We start from the raw sequence: 23,955 nt of genomic DNA, 5'->3' as shown, positions 1-23,955 counted from the left end.
CCCTCTGGGTGTATGGATGAGATTGTGGAAGGTTTTGGCAAGCTACCATTTTGGCTGGAGGCTGTCATTTAGACAAAGTGAGAGTATTTAACTTCAGATACAAGACTGATCTTACCTTAAGTCAGGGTACTGCCTCTTGAGTGAGACTTTAAATAGATGGATACCTCTCGGGAGAGACAGGATGACCTTGTGTGATAGACCTAGGACTTTGACCTAAGCTCTTTCACAACAGTTAAGCCTGTGTTTTGTTCTGATGGCTCCTGGATCTGGGCTGAAACACAGTTTAAAAATGCTTTATTGACTGCTGTGCAATTTGAGCTCGTTGTACTTCTCAGTAAAATGTGTGTGCCTAGTCATGTAGTAACTGGAAAGTGAGATCTTTCTTGCATTGGCTGAGGAGGATAGGACAACAGGAATTGCTGGGACTAGGGAAGCAGTTTAGGAATGTGTGGATTAGCAGCTGAAGGATCTGATCTGAATGTAATGAGCTGGGTAGTAGTGAGAAACAAAAGAGTACTCGTTACTTTGTCACCTTACTTTCCCTCTACTGTATGTCCAGAGTGTCTAATTTCTAGTGCTTAGCAGCAGCTTATCTCCACAGCTGAGGAGTGCAGACTATCTTAGATCTTTATCCCAGCTTACCACCCAGAACAACCTACTTCCTGAGCAACCAACTAACATTATGAGAGAGCTCAAAGTTCCCCATGAACCAACCTCTTTTTTTCTTAGGCAACTTGCGTAATAACAGGGAGCTGTTTAGCCCAGACATTGGGCTAACATGATTACACAGCTTCTATTTCTGCAAGCTATCTTGTGTCCCCTCCCTCTTCCCTGCAGTGCATACTGCCTCTGAAAAGGGAATCTGCTACTTGGTGCGCCCTCAGAGATGCTGATAATCTACTTTACCTGACTAGCACCATCTGCATATGTTGCAAGCAGTTGTCACTTGAATAGATCTTAGTTGGAACTGTCAATTCAAAAATCTAAAAAAGCATGCCCTCTGGGACAGCAAATTGTATAAAATTCCCCATTGTTCTGTTACTTGCTTGGTTGGAGATCTTACCTACCTATCCTCTTTGGCCATAACACTGGTAGCTGAGCATTCAGGTTTAACTACAACTGCAGTTCAAGAGAGAGAGTATCTCTTCCTCTAAGTGCCCTGGAGATAGCAGAATGCCCTAAAGATCAGCAGGAAATTCCACTAGTGGATTGGCCCTAGAGTGGCCATTCATACTGTCCAGGAGCAACTCCCAAGCACTGCTCCTGGTTTGTATTGCCTGCTGCTGTTGATGGAGAGGAAATTTTCCCTGATAAATAACCTTAGGGTGGTAGTGATGACCTAATGCTTAGATCTTGACTTAGATCCTAGATGCTATGTGAGAGGTGAAAGAGATCTTGTTCAGGTGCAGAGGGCCTATGCATCATGCCAAGAAAGGTCAGAAGTAAAAGGTGCAAACAGTTGTTCTGAGAACTCTGAAACTAGACCAGTGCTGAGCTGCTTTTAATTGCAGAGATGGAAGTGCCATCATAATTCATTTCAGTTTGACTCATGTGCACCTCCAGAAGTGTGCTAACTTGGGCCTCCTACAGCTCCACTCCTAACATCAGGTTGCCTGAATTCTGCACGCACACACAAAAGCAGCGTTGGGCAAGAGGTCTTCCTGCTCACAGCTAGTAATGCTGCCAGCATTATCCACAGTAAATATAAAGGGCAAGTGGATCATGTTTGTGCTTATGAGAAGGAAGTGGAGGTGTCTGACAGGCCTGGTTCAGCCTTCTTCCTTTGAGAAACCCTTCTATCTCAAACCTGCTCATCAAATATGAGAAGCAAGCAACCCCCTGCACTGTTACTGCCTTGGGAGGATCATAGTCCTGCCAAGATGGTATTTGTCTGGCTTGGACCCCTTAAGGCTTCTCGAGTTTGCCTGCCCACAAGCTTGTTTACAGGATCGGAGTTACTTAATGAGAATCCTGAAGTTGCTGTCCTATTAGCTTCTCCTCAGGTTCAAGGACTGTCTCAGTTACATGGATCAGGCTCCAGGTACTAAACTACAATCCTGTGCTCCGCTAATAAGGGAGGAAGAAAATACAAATTTAAAAAAATAATCAGAGAGAGAGAGAAGTTGACTTAAAACCTGTTGATGTAAAGTGCTACTTTTCTGCACTTAATTGTTATACGTCTCAGTTGCTATTTAGTGTAGAGGAACAGAGTTCTGGTTTTGATCCAGTCTTTGAGCTAACAGCTGCAGACAGTTGAGTTCCTTAAACTTATTTAAACTTATGTAATCTTATTTAAATCAGAGATCAAAATGTAAGAATGGCTGTAATTGGTCAGACTAAAAGTCCACCTATGCCTGTATCCTGTCTCCAGCAAGAGCCAGTAGCAGATATTTAGGAAGAAAGTATTTTTAATTAAAAAAAAAAAAAAAAAGACAAGGTAATTCTTGCAAGTATATCCTCCTAGCAAACTTAAATGAATCTATTCTGAATTCATCTTCACAATAGGTGGCAGCATAACTCTACCAGTTGAATATACTGTAACTTCTGAGACACCATGTAATATGCTTCAGTTTAATTTGCTTTTAGCATCTTCTTGCCATCACAGTAAGCTTATTTGGGGGGTTTCTTTGACTATTTTTGTAACATTTATTTCTGTACAGTTTTCTCATGTTGATAGATTTTCTAGCATGAAGAGCATACTAATTGTTGTCTCAGAAAATAAGCATGTTAAATGCTTTTATCTGAAGTCTTAACTACCTAGAGCTAGGACAGACCAGGTCTGATAATGAAGATTGAAGACTTAAAGAGTTGCAGCCAAATGTTAAAGCTGTGTTTCAAGAACTGCAGAGAATTAGAAATGTTTCTAGATATTTGTATTCATAGAGTGAGGAATGCTTTCTGAAGTTCATGTAGCTTTGCAATCTAGAATATTTCCTGAGGAAGTCCGGTTATCTCTCAGGATAATTTCTCTTATTTGTGTCTCTGTAAATAAATAGTCTGAAGGTCCACAATATAGTATTTAACATCAGATTTTATATTTATCTGGAATGCCTCATGCTCAGGAACATATTGCCCAAGAGATGCACAGTAATTGAGTCATTCTTTTTTATATTGATACATGCTCCCTGACTAGTGTAAAGGGTCACTGTTGTGTGACTGCATCAATAAAACAATGTACAAAAGCATAGGCTGAAAAAAATGTTGACCTTGGTAACATGATAGAATAACTTTATCTTAATGCTGCAGTAAATAAGGTACCACTGGTACCTTCATTTTAGAACTCTTTCCTTTGATTTAAAATGGTAGTGTTTTACTGACTTCTAAAGTATGTTTTTTCCTGAGATAGAGGATGTTGATGGCTGATACAGAGTTGAGAATTAAGTAATAAGATGCTGATTGGCATGATTAATGGATGATGGGGTTTTCTGCATTAAAAACTTATTTGCCATTTCAGTTTGGTTTTAAAATATTGGCTAGGGACTTCTTAGAAAAAAAAACTTTATTATGTAAAGTACTATTTACATTAAAATATATATGTTTACATTATAATAGTTTTATTTTACAACACTTGTAATTTGAAAGTTAAACCACACTGTTTTCAGCAATTCAGGTCTGTTTTGACTGAAACTAAGTTTTGAAACTGATGACATATCTAGGTAGTCAATATAAAATATGAAATGAATTGTGTTGCTATACAAAACACTTTTTCTTGTTTTTAAGTTTTTTACAGGATGTGCACATGCCGCAGCACAAATTGCGGAGAGTTTATCAGTAGCAAGACTCCTGGATGAAAACATCATGAAACTTATTTTAGTTGCTTCTTAAAGACTGGATCAGCTCAGAGATGCATACTGACAATGATTTCTAGGTATTTCAAACTGCACGTGTAAACCAGTAAATCTTGGCTTCTGTCAACATATAAAATAAAAATCTCAAATGAAAAAAACAGTAATGTGTGAGAAGGGGAAGGGAAAGCAAGAGCAGCAACCAAAATACTAGCAGGCATTGGGGTATATGTGAGATGAGCCAGTTTTCACATTTCATTAGATTTTTTTTTAACCTCAGCCCAGATTCAGTTCATAGCAAAGAACTTCAAAAAGCAATTGCATCTATTTGATACAAAAATAATTGAATTCTGCATCTAATCACGAACCAGTTGACTGTATCAAATACATGTTAGAATCTCATAGAAGTGACTGGCACTTCCTGCAACTGACATAAGGCTAATTTATATGGACTTAGAATAGACTGCAATAATACATGTAAAATCTTATGGAGTTCATAATTCTTAAGCATATACAGAGTTATCAGCTAGATAACACACCCTTTAGAGCATGGGCTCCCTTTGATTTGTTTTCCATTTTTAAGTTAGCCTTTTTTTCTTTTTAACCCTGCTTGAGTGCTGATTATCCTTTAAAATTTCTTTCACATACATATTAGAAACATAAACATGATGGAGGGCCATTTGAAATGTTTTAATCCATGGTATGTAAAACCTCCAAATAATAATATTGAAAACTGCTAATCTGAAATAAGCTAACCTATACAAGGGAGTAACTATTTCAGCTTTAGAGTGCCAGCATCTGTCTTCCAAAGACAGCTAAATAGGAATTGTGACTTAAGATAGCTCTTCTACTTCAAAGCCATCACATTTTTCTTCCTTTTAAGTAAGGATATTTCATTTCGAGAAAGCTCTTAGGTGGAGGAGGCAAAGAATGAGACATTAATTTAGAGTTGGACAGCAAAAAAACCCAAATGTGCTTGGCTACATTTGTTGTAAGCACATAAGTTATGACTGATACCCAAAGGCTGTCATGCTTCCAAAATCTTCACCTCATTGGAGGGAGCAGCTACTCTGACACTTGACATGGTCGTCTCTTCATCCAAGTAACAGAGCTGCTCAAGATTTATGACTTCATTTTCATAAATTTACTTCTTAATCATGTAAGAGAATACTGCAATACTTTTGTTGCCACCTATTGCCAGCAGATTATTAATGCTGTTGCCAGGATGATACAACCAGAGCAAATATTGTGCACTTTTCTATGGCCTAACACAGACCTAAAAGACTGGCAGAAGGAGGGCAGTTATTTCCTGATCAGCACTGTATGTACCAAGGACAAGGGAACAGCTGCCAAGAGACTGGCACAGGATTTTAAAGAAATAGGATCCTGATGTTCAATTTCTGAAGATTTTTTCAGGTACCTGAGTGACCTGTGTTTTCATTTGCACCACGAGCGCCATCGTTCCTGGGAAGGACAACAGGAGCAGCAGGTACTTAGCATTGGAAGATTAGTTTTCTTCAACAGTGACCATCCTGTGGCTTGCAGGTTATAGCTAACCCTTCCTTCAGCTCATGATCTGCACTTTCCCACCCTCTCTCCAAAGCACATCAGACACCCTTGAGCAGGGAAATGGCCCCTCTGGGTCAGTGGCAGATGAAATGTATTGTGCCTCCAGCTAAACAGTTTTAAAATGGGCTTTGATTTGTATATGGCTGCAGGTATATTACATTGCAAATAACGGCAGCAGGTTGGATTCTGGGATCCAGGAGGTCCTGTGTGCCACAAGAGGCACCAAAACTGCCCAAGAATTTGGAGTTGGTCTATGGTGCAGAAGCTTTGTTTTCAAATTGTTAAATCATTTCTGCTTTTTTGCTCAATTTTAAAAGCAAAAACCTTCCTAACAAGTAGTCATCTCACGTGGGTCAGGCCAGTTTGACCGTTGCACATATAGCCAGAGTGTGAGTACCTAGAAAGTTTAATCAGTTATTTGGACCCTTACATATTTTTTCAAAAGTCTGATTATTGGCTTGAAGTTTCGTCTTTCAGATCTTCAGCATACATCTTTAACCAGTTTACTTTGGCCAGTTTTAGACTACTTTCATATTCAAAATATTTCAGGCTTACTCAGGCAAAAGGGAGGGCTACATGAGGCCTCTTATTTGCTCTCTTCATTGGTGTGCATTGTCAATCACCCCATATTTTTCAAAGTTTTTTTGTTTAGAAATGTATCTAGTTTCCTTTTGATCTCATTATAGCTCCTTATTTCCATGACCAATCTGGGTAACATATTCCATATGCTTGCTTCCCTTTTGTTAGTAAGCTCTTTCAGTCTCTGTCTTTCTTTGATGGAGGTATACGTCAGGCTCGGTTGATTGCCACTTGAAAGCTGGGAAGTGCCCTTAGTTCTTTGTCAAATTCATTTTGCCTCAAACACTCTTTCTCTTACGCTGTACATAATGTTGCTTTGCTTAGGTGTTTGCATATTTGCAGTAATTGCTTTATCTCTGCCAGGATATTATTTTTACAGCTGCCCTTTCCTTTGATACAAGGAAGTGTTAGCGTTTGAGAGGGAGGGAGCTGGTGGGGGATCAGCAGCAGCTGTTTGCGCTGTCCCTGAGCTGGGCTGTGCAGCACGGACCAGCCACCCAGAGCACCAGCAACTGAGCTTTTCCATAAAGGACAAGAAAAAATACAAGCCAAAGCTAATGTAAAAATGAGCAGATGGCAATGTCAGGGCCCTGAGAGCACTAATAGGCCTTAATGGTCCTGACTGGCCTCACCTGGGGCCTTCCCACCCCACCCTTAGGAGCCCAGTTTAGCTTGGTGGTGTGGTGGTGCTGTCCTTACTAACTCTTCATCTCACGTGTGATCTTTTTTGCAATGTATTGCATGAAAAACCATTCCAGGTAATGGTTTGCTTCTTACTGGTTCTTTGTTAGCTATGGGCCAAAGGACAGCGGGTGGCAGCTGAAGGGAGACAGAGATTATCCGCTTTGCAGATAATGCCACTTAAAATGCTTGATAACTGCAGGAAAACCTAAGAAGAGAAAATGCAGCTGGGGACAGGGAAGGGGAGATTGGAAAAAAATAAACTAAAATGTGGCTGCTAGAGTCACAAAGTATTGTTTATTTAAGGTTGCTTCAGGTTCAAATTCAGTCCCAGATACTCTTGAACTAACTTCAGTCAGGCTACAAATACAAAGCTAATATAATGCTGTGCTGAATCTAGCCTGCTATGTCTCTCCAGTGAAGCAAATGGGCTTTCCAGCTACCCTTTTAGGCAAGTATTTTTGCCTCAAAGCTGAAGGCATTAAATTGTGTGGTTATGTATTTCACTGCTCATTTGAGACCTATTAAAATAAGGTATTACATAGTGAGCCTGAGGCAGCAGGGACAGGTGAAAGAGGGCAGATTTTGCTTTGGACTGTTTTTGCCTTACCAGAGAAAGCAAAATGCATTTTTTAACTTACGGATACAACAGTCTCAGCTCAAAACTTGTTTGTCAGTGCTAGTCACCACATGGGGTCTAAATGTCAGTTTTCCTTCTCTGAGAGAAAGAGTAGTGATGATCTTGTGGCACTGGTTTGGAAATGTAATTGCGAATGCAGTTTGGGGGTTATTTTACTGCCAGAGATGGCACTAGCCTACAGGCTGCTTTTTCCTCAATCTAGTATTTTGCCTGCTCTTTGTTTTATCTATTAAGAGCATAACGGCTTCAGCGCTGGCACTCGTGGGCTGGGTATGTCCATGAAGCCTAGAATGAGCAACTCGGGCTCGGCTGGGCATGGTTATCCAAATGATAGACAACATTGTTTGTCCCTTCATCTCCGTTTCCATAGCATTGCATCTGCTGGGTCTTCTCATCTTCTAATATTTGGCCTCAAACCGTTCTGCTTTGCCTTCTTCTGTACGTGTGTTTTTCTACCTCTTCACTTCCAGTGGGGCAATGGGGTCAATCTCAAAATCCCTTCTTCCAGGCTTGCTGCTGTTGTGCATATTGGACAATGTTTTCAATTCTCCGGTTACACCATTTTCCTGTTTCCACTTTCCATTTCATCACCTTACGAACGCTGTTCTCAGCTATTTGTCTGCCTTAGTGCATCTGCAAAGAACTGGCCCTATCTTTCTTATGTTGATTTCACCATTAGTCTGGCTGTAAGCTAATTCTCAGGGCTATCTTTTCATTTATTTATATATTCCTATTTGAGTTTGTTTATTTTATCATTGTTTTATGTTAGGATGATGTTGTGTTTTACTCTAAGAGCTTTAAAAGTTAAGAAAAATGTTATTGGGGATAAGCTGACTCTCCAGGTTCATTCTCTTCTGAACACCAATCAGGTTGGGCTCATCTTCTCATGAGTAGTGAACATAATTACAAGGGAGAGACAAGGCCTGCCCATGGGTGGGGCAAGAGATGTTGGAAAAGAGCACAGATGCGGTTTCCGTCTGTAGCAGTATCCAAGTGAGAACTTGGACACAGGTGAAGTAGTCACCAGCCTGAAAATAAGTAGGTAGCAGGAAGATGGCAGACCTCTAGATTAGCGAGAAACAAGATGGAAATGTGTGGTGTATCTGGGCTGCCACTGCTGCCCCAGAGACCAAAGCACAGCTCAATTTGGCTCTGTTATAGCCAATGGGAAATGCAAGACTGTGTTCCATGAGCTGGAATAGAAATCCCACATGGCGCAACTTTGGGTCAAACAGGCACATCTCTGTGGTTCTATGGTGCCCTTTCCCTACTTGTTTCTACTGTCTAGAAACAAGATGTTTGTCCTCCCCAAGCTGTTGGACAGCACAAGGTATTTGGGATGTCTGCTTGGGGGAAAGGGCCCCTGAAGCAGTCATCACTGTGGGGGGTTGAGTTTTGCCTCCCTTGATGGGTTTCCCTGTCTTCTATTAAGAAAAAAAATTGTCTTTTTAAAGACAGGCTGAGAAAGCTTCTCTTTTCTTCCAAAACTTCATGTCCGTAGGCTGCAATGCCGGCTGAGAACAGAACAGTAGTAAAAGACTTTCAAATGAATGTATGCAGATGAATTGCAAACTAAGGAGTACAGGTCACTCTTGCTCAGTCCAGTGTTTGAGATGTTTAATGGCTTTTGCTCATATAGTACCTCTTGCAACTCTCATTGCTCTGTTCCCTTAATAATTGCTATTTTGTCTGTCCTACCCAGTGCTGTATTTGTTATCAATATAGACAGAAGCTTGATTCAGTACCTGCACATAGATATCAATGTCATTTGAGGAAACCTTGGTGTATCCCACCTGGTCTCCAGACACGCACGATCTCCCATAGATCTTGAGCCGTGTTTTCTAGCCCTGTTCTGCTGGCACAGATAACTCAGGATGTCTCAAATGGCATGAGACATCTAGGCGTAAGCAACTGAACAAGGACCTCGCTGCATGTGCTTCACCTTGGGAACAATAGGCAAAACTAGATCTGTTATCAATTTTTATCCTTTGTTGTACTAGCTACAAGTGGAATTAAATCTGAATCGGGCAGCGCCTGCTGGATTCTGATAGAGATGTTTGGCACCAGTGCTTTCAAAATTACTATTTTGTCTCTCTCATTCTGCACACTCCTGCTCTCTTTCTCTTGTTTTTCTTCATTCTGAACATTTTCATTATAAGAAGGGCATATACAGCTACTTGTCCTGCTTACATGGAAACTTGTGCTGTTGTGTCCTGCAAGTATGCAGCTGTGTGAATGCATTAGGGTGGGGGAGTGTGTTTGTTTGTTTTAAACACGCAAGGTCTCCAGGATGTAACTATGGCTTGTAGAGGGGTCCTAACAATCATATTATCTGAGGACGTAAGAATCCTTAATGTTAATACCATGTCTCCATGAGAGACAGAGGTACCTTTGTCCCCCTTGCATTGGTGGCAATCAGAGCTTAAGGCATAAATCATGTTGCCTATAGTGGGCATTTGCTTTGGGAGAAGCACCAGAGACTGGTGTTAAAAGCCCAGGGCTGCCTTTTGGGAACCAGTGTTGTCCTCTGACCGCACGCAGGCAGTGTTTGGGAGGCTGCCACTTGCCATGGGCAGCGTAACGCCAAGGCGTATGCTGATGGTGGACATGTGGCCAAGGGCATCTAGCAAGTGCCTTCACTGTGCCTCACTGACAGGTATATCACCGAGTTCCCCATGTAGGAAGTGTGGAAAAGCTGGAGAGGGGAAGCAGGGGGGATGAGAGCACCTGTGTTAGATGCCTAATGGAGCAAACTCAGGTGTGCAGTCTGTGGCAGAGAAGAAACAAAAACTGTGAAGTCTCTGAAGTCTTGAGCTCCAGGCTCGTGTTCCAGCAGCTGTGTCACCCTTCCTCAGAGGCGCTATTGGGATGTCGGACAGCTAAAGCTTGCAAATCTGGTATTTGAAATCAGGCATTTCATATCAAGCTAGGTTGAGTCAAGTGCCTAATTTTAGGCACCGGTTTGAGAAACTCTGGCCTCTGGCTCAAAACTCTTGCAGAAATCCACCAGAAAGAGAAGGGAATAAGTGGGGATGGAGGGCTATCCACGCTGCAACTTGCAGGTATTTTGACACTGTGTGAGCTGTTCTTGCTCATCCTAGTGAGGTTTCCACTCTGAAATCTGGTATAGATGTTTCAAATACCAAAATGAATTAATTCCCTGCCTCAGGCCCATCAAATTAACTTCTTCCTGTGCTGCTGTAAGTGTTGACTCAGCTGCTGAGAGAGGGTTGGTGCACCTGCTTTACTTGCACTGTGAGTAAGAAAGCTGGTACTCTCTCCCCCAAACTTAGTCCCCATCTTCCCCTGCCTAAAATGAGAAGCAAGAAAAGCTCCTTTAAGTGACCCAGAAGGGTGGGGGAGCTGCTACTGCCTTCTGGACAAACCTGATTCCTCTCTCTTAGGGGTTGAAAATTGGTGCCTGCTTCTGCCAAGGCTCCCAAGCTTTCTGCCTAAGAGCTTAGGGATCAGGCCTATATAGTAGAGGGGCACCTCTACATGGCACCTCAGACTAAGTCTATGGCAGGTAGTACAGTCTTGATTGGCCAGAAATACAGAACAGAGTTAGCCCTTACTGGGCACAATCTTTCTTGAATGGGGGAAAAATGTGCAACAATAATTGGCTTAATTTTCATATTCCCTCCAATCTGCCTTGCAGAAGTGTTTTAATGCTTTTACTTATGTCAATTGCTCCTGGAAGTCCTGGGTTGATGATTTTGTGAACAGGAGATTCAGCTTTCGTTTGCCTCCCCCATTCAGCGTCCATTTGCTAGCATAACCTCCCTGCTGCCAATGCTGCTTCCTTGACTGTGTGTGGTCTTGTTGCCAAATCCTGACATTTTTTATTTTTGGTTAACTTCAGAATGGAACTCCAGAATAATTGCTCTTTCACTTTCCTCTTAAATAGGCCACACTGCTTGTCTGTATAAATGTTCTCTTCATGCATCTTGTCACTCTGCCTTGCAGACTTCCTTGGAAAAAAAAAACTTTATTTTTTAAAAAGATGCCTTTTCTTCCTTGTGAATTGCCTTTGCTCTGTATGATAGCCAGCAATTGGCCCCAAAGGATGAATACTAAGCAACTTTGCCGAGGTGCAATTTGGCTATAAGACATCCTGTGCATATAGGGTTGTTGTATAAGAGCCTGAAGGCAGAGGAGTTGAAGCCATGTAGGAAGGAACCTGCTCCTGTGCAGCAGCAAGGAGGCCACCTTTGCAACTCTGCTGAGCCCAAACATTTGACTTAAAGCCGAATCCAGGTTTTAATCACTAGTGTGTGAGTCCCCATGATGCAGGCAGATGAGCTGTGAGTACAGTCAGTTTTTGTCAAGTGTGGAGCCTTTGCTGTGAAGCTATTCCCAGGGAAACGTCCTGTGGCTGAACTGTGCTGGTCTGCACCAGCTCCGCTCTGGCTCCCTTCAAACCTGGGGTTGGCAGAGGGGAGGGATGGAGGGAGCCCTGTGGGAAGGACAGACCCCCGAGAGGACAGGCCTGCCACGCCAGCCCCAGTGCCCCTGCCCCACTCCTCCTCTCCTGCCTGCATGGAGGGCAGGTGGTTCCCTCCTGTGCACCGTTCAGTTTGTTGCAGCCAGATTAAAACTGCTTCAAATCAACCCTTGAACCATTTGCATCAGCAGTGCTGCTGGCAGACTTCAAATCCTTCTGCTCCTGCTCTGTGGTCTCTTCCCCCAAATTATTTCTGTGTCTGTGCACATCTAGCCTCTGATGTTTTGCTTCCCGAGCTGCACAGAAGCTGCTGATGAGTCACTTAGTCGTGTCACCAGGGTTGGCATGCTCCCTTGGGCAGCGTGATCTTGAACGCGGTAGGATTTGGCCTTGGACAGTGCAAAGCTTTGGCTGTATCAAGGAGTTCTTCAAGTTACATATGTAGCTTTGTGCCCCTTCCTACAGGGTATTCTACTGAGGGACATTTGCTGGTGGACTACAATTCCTTGTTTGAGATCTGAAGACAGACACCCAGGGCTTCATCTGTTTTTGTGGTCTCCAGGTTCTTCATCTGTCAGTACTGTAGCAATCTGTGATGTATGGCAGGGACTTTCTATCAATTAATAACAGATAGAAATTTTCCTTTTTTATAAAAGTACTTGCCTGCAGAGATCACACAGCTGAGCATTTCCTATTAAGTTTACGCAGTCTGAATATTTATCAAAATAAAATCTGGTTCAACCTTCGACACTGGTGAGCTTTTTATTGTGGTGTTTTCCCCTCATGCTAATGCATAGAGTCCATGCTGAGGGAAACGCACAGTGCAGCCCGGATTGTGAGACAGGCTGGGCTGAAGCCCATTTCATTCTCGCAGAGCCAAGGTAGAACTTGTTACCAAAAAATGGGTAAATCAGGCCACATGGGAAAAATAAAATGTGCCGAAGAGAGGATACGCACATAATCAGCACCCGCACCCAGAGTAGCAAGGAAAGCAGCGTGTGAGAAGTTGCTTGGCTTACCTTGCATTTACTTTGTAAATGGGGGAGGGAGGGAAGGAAGGAGAGGCGCAAAAGCATGAACTGAGATTGCTGCTGCAGTCAGTGCTTCCTTAATAGGCATAGAGATAAGGGCAAGAAAGGGTTTTGCATTTTAAAATGGTAAAGAGGGATTAAAGAGACCTCTGGAGTCGGAGACTATAACCCCTGCCACCACATGCATCTCATTATAAGCTTTTTTCATAAATTATCCCAGCTCCCTTATAAAGGTAATTAGCTTGGATATTGTCCCACTTTTCCCAGTAAAAGGTTGTTCCAGGGCCTCATTGCTCTAATAATTAGAAACCAGGCGAGAAGATGGGAGCAGCCATGCTGGGTCAGATCAGGGATTCTTCTACCTATCATATGTCCCATGTTAGTCCGTAGCGTATTTGAACAGGAAAATCAAATCCTCTCAAATTTATTAAAAGAAGTTAGGAATATAACCAAACAAACAATTAGCCCCTCTTGAAGAAAATGTATCTACAAATATTTGTGAGGCCATATCTAGACTACTGTGCCCAGTTCTAGGGTCCTTGATACAAGAAGGGTGTTGATGTACCAGAGCAAGCGCAGTCAAAGGACACTGTGTGAGGAGAAGCTAGGAGAGCTGGGTTTGTCCAGCCTTAAGGAGGGAAGGCTGAGGGGAGACCTTATTGCTGTCTGCTGCTGCCTAATGAGTGATTATAGGAAAGATGGAGCCAGAGTCTTCTTGGAAGTGTACAGTTAAAGGATGAGGGGTAACAAACACAAGCTGCATCAAAGAAAATCCCAATTAGATATTAAGAAACAATTGTCACGGGGAGAGTGCTCAAACATTGAAACAAATTGCCCAGAGAGGTTGGAGATTCCTCCCTCTGTGGAGATATTCAAAATCTACTGGACAAAGCCTTGATCTAACTTTGCAGTTGGCCTTGCTTGTTTGAGCAGGGATTGGGCCAGATGACCTCCAGAGATCCTTTCCAACCTTAATTATTCCATGATTCTATTTTTTAGTTACATGTCCAATAGTTCAGATAAGTGCAACTATAGTCACAGTTGTCTAGTGCTTGCCCTAATAAGACCCCATTTTCATTTTCTTATGATATTACTAGACTGCATTCATTAGGTTGAAACTGCTGGATACTTTCTTTGGGCTGCATTTTTTCTTTCAGTACATTCATCTTTTTCCCTTTGCCATTCCAGTTGAAACTCTTTAACCATTTCAAAGAACAAAACTACTGAAAATTTCATTATTTTGTCCAGCATGATGAAAAATATCTTGCTGCCATCTTGATCTGAAGACTTATGACCTTTGTATCACAGGAGACTTGCAGTTTGCTCCAGGAGGCCATTCAAGGCAAGTAATGTAGCCAGCACCTTCTCTGTGTTCCCTGTCTGTGTGTCCGCACTACAGAATAAGAGAGGACCAAGAGCCAGGTGATGGCTCTGAAACTAAGTAGCACTGCCTGGATCCCTCTCCATCAGATTTGTCTTACAGAGTTATCAGGCCCAGCCCAGGACAGAACCAGGTGACCAACACTTCAGCTGTGTGGATGAGCAAGGTCCATACTTGAATTCAGTTCCTGGGTCTCCTTTGTCCAAATGTACCATGTGGACCCCCTCTTTTCCCAGTGGAGGCACTGCCAGCTCTGTACATGGGTTTCTGCTGCTAGCTGGTGTTGGTGGGAGGTCTACTCCACCCTCTCCAAAATCTGGCCTCAGTCTCCACAGTTTGGTGCCCAGCAGATGCTGGTTTTCATGCCAGTGCTGTGGCTATCTGTGCATGGGGGACAGGGAGCCCAGCCTCCTGGTGTCCAGAAGATATACCCGCAATAACAAAGTGAGTTGGGACAGTAGCATCAAAAGGTCTTCCTCTCTCCCCTACACAGGCCAGTTGTTCTGAATTCACTGCTCTTTGAACTAAATTGTACCATGCTTGGTTAAAATGGCTACGACCTCCATGCAGCCCACTGTGCTGCTTTAACTAAATCGGGTCAAAATCACTTTTTAAGTGAAACTGGTGGGACTTCCGGGCATGGGCACACCCTTGGGCACATCTGTCCATATTGTTCTTACTACAATCTTGCCCTTTGAGTTTAACACAAAAGAAGGCATGTAAAAGAGACAGTCATACCCAAAGGACCATCACTTTGAACTGTGAACCCTTTATAAACCCAGAAAAATTTGATAAGGGTTTAAAAAAAAAAAAAAGTATTTCATCTCCTTTGTGGCGGCAGATCTACAGGACAGGTTCAGGGTGGTTTTGCATTTGAGCTAAAAAAAAAAAAAAAAAATGCAGTGTAGAATTCCCTGCAGAGGATTAGATTTCATTTTAAAGCTTTAAAAAAACATGGAAATCTTAGCATAAGCTTCTAAAAGATTAAGCATTCTGGCATGAACCTAGAAAAAATGAGTGTAAGGCTGGGACTTGGGAGACTTGGGTTACTGTCTTCTCTACCACTATGCAACCTGTTGTGTGACCATCTCTTGTTTCATTTAAGACAGATCTTCAAGGCTAACACCTTCCTTCCAATTTTAGTGGGAGCGAAGAACTTAAATATCTTTAAAAATCTGTTTGTTCAATTCATTCTGTCTCTTGCACTTGCTGACTGCTCACCTTGTAGACATTGCAGGAGCTCCAAGATGAGGACCGGTCCCTGTGTGTCCATGAAATGACAGACTCTTGACTTTATTGCTGTTCTCTGAGGGATGTCATGCGGAGTCTGATCTCCATGTGCCGGTGTCCCTGCTTCTAACATGCCCCGTGCTGCTGACCCGCACAGGAGACCTGTGGGCATAAAGTTCAATTTCAGTGCTAACGACTCTATGTGGGCTATGGTGAAGTACAAACGTGGGCTGCAAAGAGGCCAAAACGCTTTGAAGTATTGAAACTCAGGCAAGCGTTGCCATCACTTGGCTAGTTCTCAAATCTTTATTACCTGCTGCCCTGCTGGGGCAGCTGCAGGCTGGGCTAGCCAGGAATGCGCTTGTTCTGTTTTGACTATGGCTTTAAGGTGTTTCTTACTTTTTGGGGTGCTTTTATAGATTCATGATGATAACATAGGCGTTATTTTCAGAAACGCACAAGCCAGCTCTGTTCTGGCAGCGTCTCGGGCAGGATGGACTGCCGCGTCTGCTTGTGCTCAGGGAGCTGGGGAGCTCCCTGAGGTGAGGAGGAGGGAGCCTGCAAGGGGAGCTGGCCTGCTCCCACTCCTGCGCGCTGCGCGAGGGAGGAAGGGAGGAAACCCTCCTCTCCTCCCCTTTCCTGGCATCCCTCGCCCGTGGCTGGAGCAAGGGTGGGTGCAGCTCCCTCCAGGCAGCCCAAGAGGTGCAGGAAGGTGAAAAGGGGCTTTTTAAAGGAAGGAGGGAGGGAAGAAAGATGAAAGCTGCTGCCCAAAGGCAAGGGGAGGGTCTATGGGAAGAGGGAAGAAAGGGTGAGAGGGAGGGAGTTTTGTTTTCTTGTTTCTTTTTATGGCCAAGACATATAGCCAAGCTGCTTTGCCCGTTCCCCAGCCAAGAAGAGCACCTTTGTTCCAGTCTGGCGATGAAACATGTATTTGCGCTTTGTCTTCGTAATTGTTTCAAACAGCCTAGTATCTCTTTGCGTCTCATATGGACATATGCCTCCATAATCCCCTTGGGGAAACCTGGATGATTTCTCCAGTAACCATAAAGCCACTTTCACTTACCACGTCTCCTCACCTCTTTCATAAAGAGAAATGGTGAAAAGCCCCAAAGTGCGATAAAATGCACCAAAGAGCTAGTGCATTTAAAGAGCAGCAGCTAGCACACTGCGGAGGCGACTCCTCGGCCCCCTGCCCGAGGCCGGGGGTTGCCCACCTCTCTCCCGCAGACCCAGTGCTGCATGAGGCCCCGCGTTTACTCAGCTGAGCAGATGGGTGAGTGGCCCTGGCCCCGCTGGAGCAGGTGGCTCGGGGAGGGGCCCCCAGCAGCGCTGCTCCCCGGCATGGGTGGGCGCTGTCCCTGCAAAACTTGGCACCTTCGTGCGCATGGCACTCTCGCTGCACAGGAGAGGAAAGCTATCGATGGGCCGCCTCGGATGAAAAGATAAATAAAAGATGCGGGCAGGAGAGGATTTCTTCACTGAGCGGAGGGAAGAGCGTGGCAGTGAGGGCTCACCTTGAACCTCCTGGGAGCCCACCCGAAGGTGCATGGTCAGGACTGGCACAGAGCAGGGCAAATGGGTGAACTCCAAGCCAGGTAGTGAAGCAAGGCAGTGGCATACCCAGGGAGGAGCAGAGGTTTACTGACTCCAGTAAGCCCTGACCCTGCCCCAAGCACAGTGTTCCCTATCCACAGTGCAGGCAGGGGCTGCCGCACCTCAGCCTTGGGTAGCTCCAAGTGTTTGAAATGTCTGAAAATCAGGCACTTGTTCAGTGCCTGTATTTAAACCAAGATGCCTAAATTAGGTGTCTCCCTTCTCATTTATTTATTCCTAATAAAAGAATGGGGGGCTAAGCTTGACCACAATAAAAAAAACAAAACTCATTGAATCAGGCTGCGTGCTTCCGCTACCACTGGCAGCAGTAGCAAAATTCCCCCTCGCTCCGTCAGGAAGGCTGTGTCAGAGCCTGCGACCTTCACAGGCTTTTGCACCTTTTGTACCTCTGGCAGGTAGGTGCACTGGTTCCCTTCTCCAGATAGAGCAAAATGTCTGTCCTGGCTGTGGCATAGATGTCCAGTATGTACCAAGGATGTCTCATGTGGGTGGCAGGTTCCTCCTCTTTGAGGTAAAATAAATCACAACGATTCCTGGTTTATAAATCCAAGGTGGAAAAGCAGAGAGTGCAAAGCAGAGGCAGCCTAGATGCTCCCGATGAGACAGACGATTAATATTTTCTTTTTGAAACATTCATTTTGAGCATGGAACATGCAGGGTTTTAAGTACTTTAGGACACAAGGATTTGTCTCCTGTCCTGTTTGTAGAATGGCCTCCATGCTCGTAGTTCAAATATAAATCAAGATGGTCAGGGATCTACTTCAGCTTCTCCCCTAATTTTCCTGGCATTTTTGACTTTGTGGAAATAAGAGAATTGTTCATTGTTTGCCCAAACAAGCAAGCAGCATTCTGTATGTATATCTGTACACAGCCAGCTAGGGAGAGGTATGTATGAGGTATAAATATGCTTGTGTTCTCAATACAGCTTTGATTGCTCAGTTGTATTTTAGATGGAGGTGACACCAAATAACATTGCATAATAGAAGGATTTCCAGAGTTACCCAGTTGCTGGAACCTGGAGTACTGGAGATCAAGGAAACCTGACTAATCAATTTAAGGTAACAAAGTATGCCCTAGACACTAGAGACTTTGTACAATATACACATACATCACAGAAACCCTCCCCACAAAGATGATAATTCTTTATGCTTTACACCAAGCTTAATGTGCTTGTCACAAATCAGGGAACAAAGATAGCACTTCTTACACAATATTTGGTGTCCACTATAGTAGAAAATTCAAGGTTTCTAATAGCTTTTCATGGAGGTCCCATCTGTGAGCAATACAGGGGGGAAAAAAAAAGAAAGCAAGAGCAAAATCCCTGCTAAGTGCATCAGACAATGGTAACACCTTGATAAAGTAAACCTTTAGATGTGATCATACTGGAGCCTAAATTTCCCACTTTTGCATAGTCATCCCTGTCAAACCTGGTTTCCACAAGATAGGTTGGGCACGGCACCTTTCCAGAGCTGCTCATGCTGCAACAGGAGCACATCCTAGACAAATAAATAAATAAAATTAGCAGCTCCTGTTTCTCAGGCTTATAGAAACAGGGACATTTTATCAGTGTTCGTTCTGCCCACCTGCCAGGGCAGGGTGCCTCGCTGTGCTTTGGAGAGAAGAAGGGATGGTTTGTAGCTGGTGGAGGCTTTCCTGCTCTCCCACCACAAGGTCTGGCTGTCTAGGACAAGAGCCCATCTCCGTCCCCAGAGAAATCCTCTTCCCCATGCCTCTAGCAAACCCTCTGTAAATCTCCTGTGGTCGCAGCACCTTGGTTATTTCTGGGAGACAGAAGAACCTGCCATGTTCTGCTGTGTCCCCAGCAGAGCCTCTCCTGGGGAGCACGTGCCGATAGGTAGAGACATGTAGCTTTGGCCGGGAGCCCCAGAAACGCTAGGCTAGGACAAGAGTTGAAAAAAGACTTTTTCTGCATATCACAAATTGCAAGGCTTTTAGCGAAAGTAACAGAGCTGCCACAGTCAGCGCTGGCAGCCTCTCCGCTGCAGAAATACCCCTGCAAGGCAGCACTAGCGCAAAAAAAAAAAAAGAAAAAAAAATTGAGGCGTTTTAGGGCAAAAGCAAACAATGAAAGAAGAAGGCAGGGTTACACAGAGACCCAAGTTCCTGTCTACTCCAGAAAAATCAGAAGATTATTTCTGCCAATGCTTGGGAAGTGAGGGAGAGCCTGGCAATGGAATCGGGTGGAGAAAAAGGACCAAGATGGAGACCCCACTCCAAAGTAACCTCCGCAGCCAGAGATTTCAGCATTCGGCCACCAAATGCCCTGCTAAAGAGGGAGTGTTCATGAGGATAGGAAAATCCACTGTTTTGACATGGGGTTTATTTGCCCTTGGAGCAATTATTAATAAATAGAAATTAAACATATGCACTAGCACTTATGCATTACTGCAATAAAAACTGAAGTCAGGAGTTGTCCTCCATCACAAGTGAGGGTTACCATGAAGTCGTGAGATTTCACCTTTTATTTGCAGTCCTTGAGTTTTATATCAGATTTGTATTATCAAATTGAGCATACAGCATGGTTTTATAGGACAGCCTGAGCTATTCGTAAAAACGTCTGGGCAAGAAAGAATTTCTCTCAAGATACACAATCCAAACAGCACAGGTTTTTCCATAACCACAAAATAATTGTTCCAGATATATTACAGTGCCAAACAGAACCCGTTCTCTTTATTTCTTTTGTCTCTTGGTAAACAGTGCTCAGTGCAATGAGGAACATTTGAAAGGCAAAGCCTAATGATATAACGTGTTATCCAAGGTATTTTTGTGTTCACAGGGCAAGCTGGCGACACTTGTTCTGTTTTATGACAGGCTCAGAGGATAATGAATTACCAGGAAAAATGTTTTTATTCCAAAAAGGTGCTTATGCCCCTCAATAAAAACTTAGCTGTAATTATCAAGGCTGGTCAAAAGAAATACAGCTATCTGCATATTTTGTGTATAAAATCTTAGAATTGGTTTTACTTCCTCTCATTTTTTTACTTTTCTTAAAAACTTTGCAAAAATCCTTTCAAAATCCTGAGATCTGTGGGGGTTTTTTTGTTTGTTTGTTTGTTTTTTTAGCAGAAGCACCAAATGCCAGATGAAGATGTTACCAGGATTTACAATGTACCAGTCCAAATCAGCAATCCTTATGCAGGCCAGGCTCCCATTAGCACTTGAGGTTCAGCCAGCGATACAACTCTTTTTGTCCTTTCTTCCAGCTGATTCACTGCCTTTGTTATCCCAGCACACAGGGTCAGTTTAAGGATTTTGGCCAAACTAAAGCAGTAATTCTCTGAGCTGATATCCAAAGGAATTGCTTAGGCTCTTCTGCTGCGAATGGGAAACCTGCTCCTGCTATAAAAGAAGTTACAGGACTGCATGTGTTATGTCTGGGGTAATAACTGAGAAGTCAGAAAATGGCTTTCAGGCAGTGCTTGTTGGACGCGCACCATGTATTTGGAAGGAGGTAAAAACTCCATGTTATAATTTCTTGTCTCCCTCATTTTTGTATTCTCGAACCCAAAACAATTGTGATGGAAGGAAAAGTGCCTGTACTTTGCTCACCCACAATTAGGAGGGAAACAAGTATATACTGAGCGTGTTTGTGTGTGGCAAAGAGAGGACTCATGCTCCCCAGTCCGCTACTGAAATTATTTCTAATAGGACTAAATGATGTTTTGCAACTGGGCTCTCGGCAAGCGATAAATTGCAGTCACAAGGCACGCATGTATAGCACCACCAAAATGCTGGCGTGCTTTTGCATGTACCATGCTATTGTTATTACAATGGGAAATAACTAGCTGTAAACAAATTATATGACTCCATACAGCACTTTAAACTAATGAGTTTAGCTGCTTACCTAGTGGTAGGTGAAAGGTAAAACAAAACACTAGATAAGTAATTTTTGGACCTGTTACAAATAATTTGCAAGCACAGGCATCCCAGTCTCACAGTCTCGCTCATCTTAATTTCCTTCGAATGCTGTATCTTCCTGCCAACATCAAAGTGATCTGGCTCCTTTTTGGAAATGTTTTGCCATTATTCACTTCTCTTGTTCTGGCTGTGCTTGCGCAGGAGTCAATAAATGTTTAACTCCATTGATACTTATAGCCTGAAGTAAAAGAGGAAAGCAAGTCTTTTATGGACAGTGATAAATATTTTTCCATAAATTTTCCCTTTTAATTATTAATTGGAGAAATTAGGTTGTGTTTGCCTACTGGTGCCACTTTTATTACGTGCTTTGTAAATGCCTGAAGTTATTTTGTTAAGTTTCACCGTTGCGCAGCAGGGTTTTGATACTGTATCGCACACGGGCGACACAGCGCACCTCCCCACCCGCTGACCGCGAGAGGTGCCAGGCAATTTGAGCTGAGCAGAGCATGTTTCTGAGCCTGCTGCCTTGTGTTTTCATAGTCTCTCCTGTACATAAATAACAGTTTGACAGACAGCCGTGGTATAGAGAGATCTGATAAATAAAAATGAAAGCAAGCAAACGTAAGCGGCTGGAGGGGACGTGTTGTGCAAGACCCCGCGAGCTGGGGCTGCGTTGCACAGAAGGCGCGCGGGGCTCTGCAAGGAGGTAGAGAAGGGGGGAGAGGAGGGAAGACAACCCGTGTAGGCCATCAGGAGTCTTGGCCCCACTGCAAGGAAAGAGGAATCCACCGCCAGCAAGTAGATGTCAAGGAAAGTTGTACGCCAGGTTGGAGAAACTTCAGAGCCAGCGGTGGGGAAAAAAGTGCGGCAGTGAAAAGGACATGCTGGGTGGTTTAAGGGATGGGACAAGGCAGGTGGTTTGTTCCAGGTCCTTGTATTTAAAGGTTCGAGGCAGGCCCAAGTCATTGTATTATAAGATAGCCCAGTGAAAGAAGAGACACAGCCTCAGCTTTCGTTGGGGACCACTGTGGTCCCTGTGCGGGAGCCCTGTAAGTCCTGGGCTCGCTGTGGCTTGCTGGGGGGCAGGACACAGCCTTGTTCCCACAGTGCTTGCTGGCTTCACCTGCCTTTCGCTCACTTTTGAAGCCTGTTTGAATCCAGCCCGTTCCTTGGCCTTCAAAGGATATTTCCTTAGTCTGCTTCCTGGCGCTTTGGAAAGAAAACAAAACACAATGCAAGCGAAACTAACCCTCCAGCACAGTGCACCTTAGGAAAATCACACTGGCTTAAGTGATCTTACTGCTGGGAAGCATTGGCTTCTCTCACAACAGAGTCTGTTAGCAGGAGGGTATAACAAGAAAAGAGGAAACATAGACCTTTTTACAGTAAGAGCTTACAAAAAGTCACATAAAACTAGTGTGCGTGCCAATGAACACTACCACTGTGACTGAAGTATCTGCCTGAACTTGGAGCAAAACCAGCTTCAGCAGAGAGCTGCGAGGAGTCTGTTTGTACAGGGCTATAGCTGCCTTCAAACAGGAGTGAAATCCTCCCCAAAATGAGCTTCACTGTTTTGGGAAAGACGGGTGTGCACTCGTGTTGCAAAATATAGGTCAACAGCAACAGTAAATCCTGCAGCACTCTGTAGGGACTTGTCTACTGAGGACACCCAGGAGTCTTGGGAGCAATTAACGAAGTTGCACAAAGCGAAAACATATCAAAATCCTGTTTAGTTGGGCTTAGTTTGTACCACTTATTAAATATCTGCCAAGTGCTAAATAAGTAACCTATTTTATCCCTTTTTCCTACCATGGCACTCATTGGCTTCTCCATTTTTCTCTATTATTTATGCATTTTGAAATGGACAGTGACTTATAGCAAAACTGATTTTAGATCTAAGGAACAGAAGAGAAAGATACAGAAAGGGAACGTAAAGCAGAACCAGCCCTGGAAAGAGGAAAGTGATATGTGGGCAAAGGATAATACAAATTATGTGGCAGAAAATTAGAAACAGTAGAGAGAAAAACAGCAATATTTGGGGATGACAGTAGGTGGAGAATCAAATTAATTTTCTCTCCTCTCCTAAAGAAAAATTCAGATTTCACCCCAGGAACTGCACACATGCAAAGTTTATTGATACAAAAATATGCAAGAAGTATGACAGAACTTTTCTTAGATTTTATATGAAATCATTCTTTATGAAGTTGAAAAATTCTGTACTAATTCAGAGTTTATCCAGTTTTGGTGCCATAAATATTTATGAAGGGGAAAAAAGGGGGTGGGAAGGTGCACATAGATCTCCTGGGGGCAGGAGGGTTTTTATGTTGCAGGGACCTGTTTGTTTCTCATTGTGCTGCTGAGAGTAGAGATCACTGAGTGAAGGAACTCTCTGGACTTGTCAAAATCAGGGAGAATAGATGAGGCGCAATCAAAAATAACCTTCAGTTCTATTGCGTGAAGCCCCCCAACAGCCCTTGCTCCAGTTTTTCAAAAGTCAGGATTCAGTTTAATCAACCATCGGCCTCCTGAGCTGAGCTGCTCACGGCACATCTGGGAACGGGTAGCTATGGCTCCTTGAGTAAAGAGCCATTTTCCTTCCCTTCATTATTAATGAAATGGTTTTTTTGTCAGCCAAAGAGAAGAAAGAAAAGATGGGTAAGTGGCAAAGAGCAGTCACTAACCTTTTTCAAAGTTCATTGCAAATATCTGTATCTTGGCATCCCTGTTACCCTTTCCATACCTCTCAAAGCATTGTCTTGGGCTGTCCTTGCTACCCAATACGCAACAGCACAACAGCTCTTGTGTTAACAGTATGGCTGAGCACCGAGTTGCCTTAGGGCGGATTTATGCAGCTGTAGAAGGGCATTTTCCGCTTTGAACTGACTCTTTCCAGTGCAAATGGAACCTGGAAAAATTCACCCTGTCTGTCCTGTGAGCTAGCATGGATACTGGATGTCTGGGACGACTGTATTTGTGCTTGTTGTTCTGGCTTTGTGAGTGCTGCCTGAGCCATTTTATTTCTGTGAAATCTGCTGTTTTATTGTCTGATTTGCAACAGGTTCCCAGGCATGACTCACCTATTTGCTCTCTAAAAGCTCCACTTTATTTCCTTAATTGTTGTG

At 43.5% G+C, this 23,955-nt stretch overlaps 1 protein-coding gene across 4 annotated transcripts in view; it reads left to right on the top strand.

Annotated features, from left to right (window-relative positions):
- ZCCHC2 (zinc finger CCHC-type containing 2) overlaps nucleotides 1-4,047 on the top strand; it is a 49,491-nt gene extending 45,444 nt beyond the window's left edge. For 3 of the 4 annotated variants that reach the window (XM_067290957.1, XM_067290955.1, XM_067290953.1), the window contains one exon: nucleotides 3,721-4,047. In XM_067290957.1, coding sequence (XP_067147058.1) covers nucleotides 3,721-3,791 — 71 coding nt within the window. In that variant the 3' untranslated portion in view covers nucleotides 3,792-4,047. The remainder of the gene's footprint in view (nucleotides 1-3,720) is intronic. The other variant, XR_010883373.1, reaches the window with a different exon arrangement.
- The last annotated feature ends 19,908 nt before the right edge of the window (nucleotides 4,048-23,955 follow it).

Source organism: Apteryx mantelli, chromosome 2 (genome assembly GCF_036417845.1).
Source record: "Apteryx mantelli isolate bAptMan1 chromosome 2, bAptMan1.hap1, whole genome shotgun sequence".
NCBI lineage: Eukaryota > Metazoa > Chordata > Aves > Apterygiformes > Apterygidae > Apteryx > Apteryx mantelli.
The sequence above is the reverse complement of the archived record's forward strand: the minus strand, read 5'-3'. Positions and strand labels throughout refer to the sequence as shown.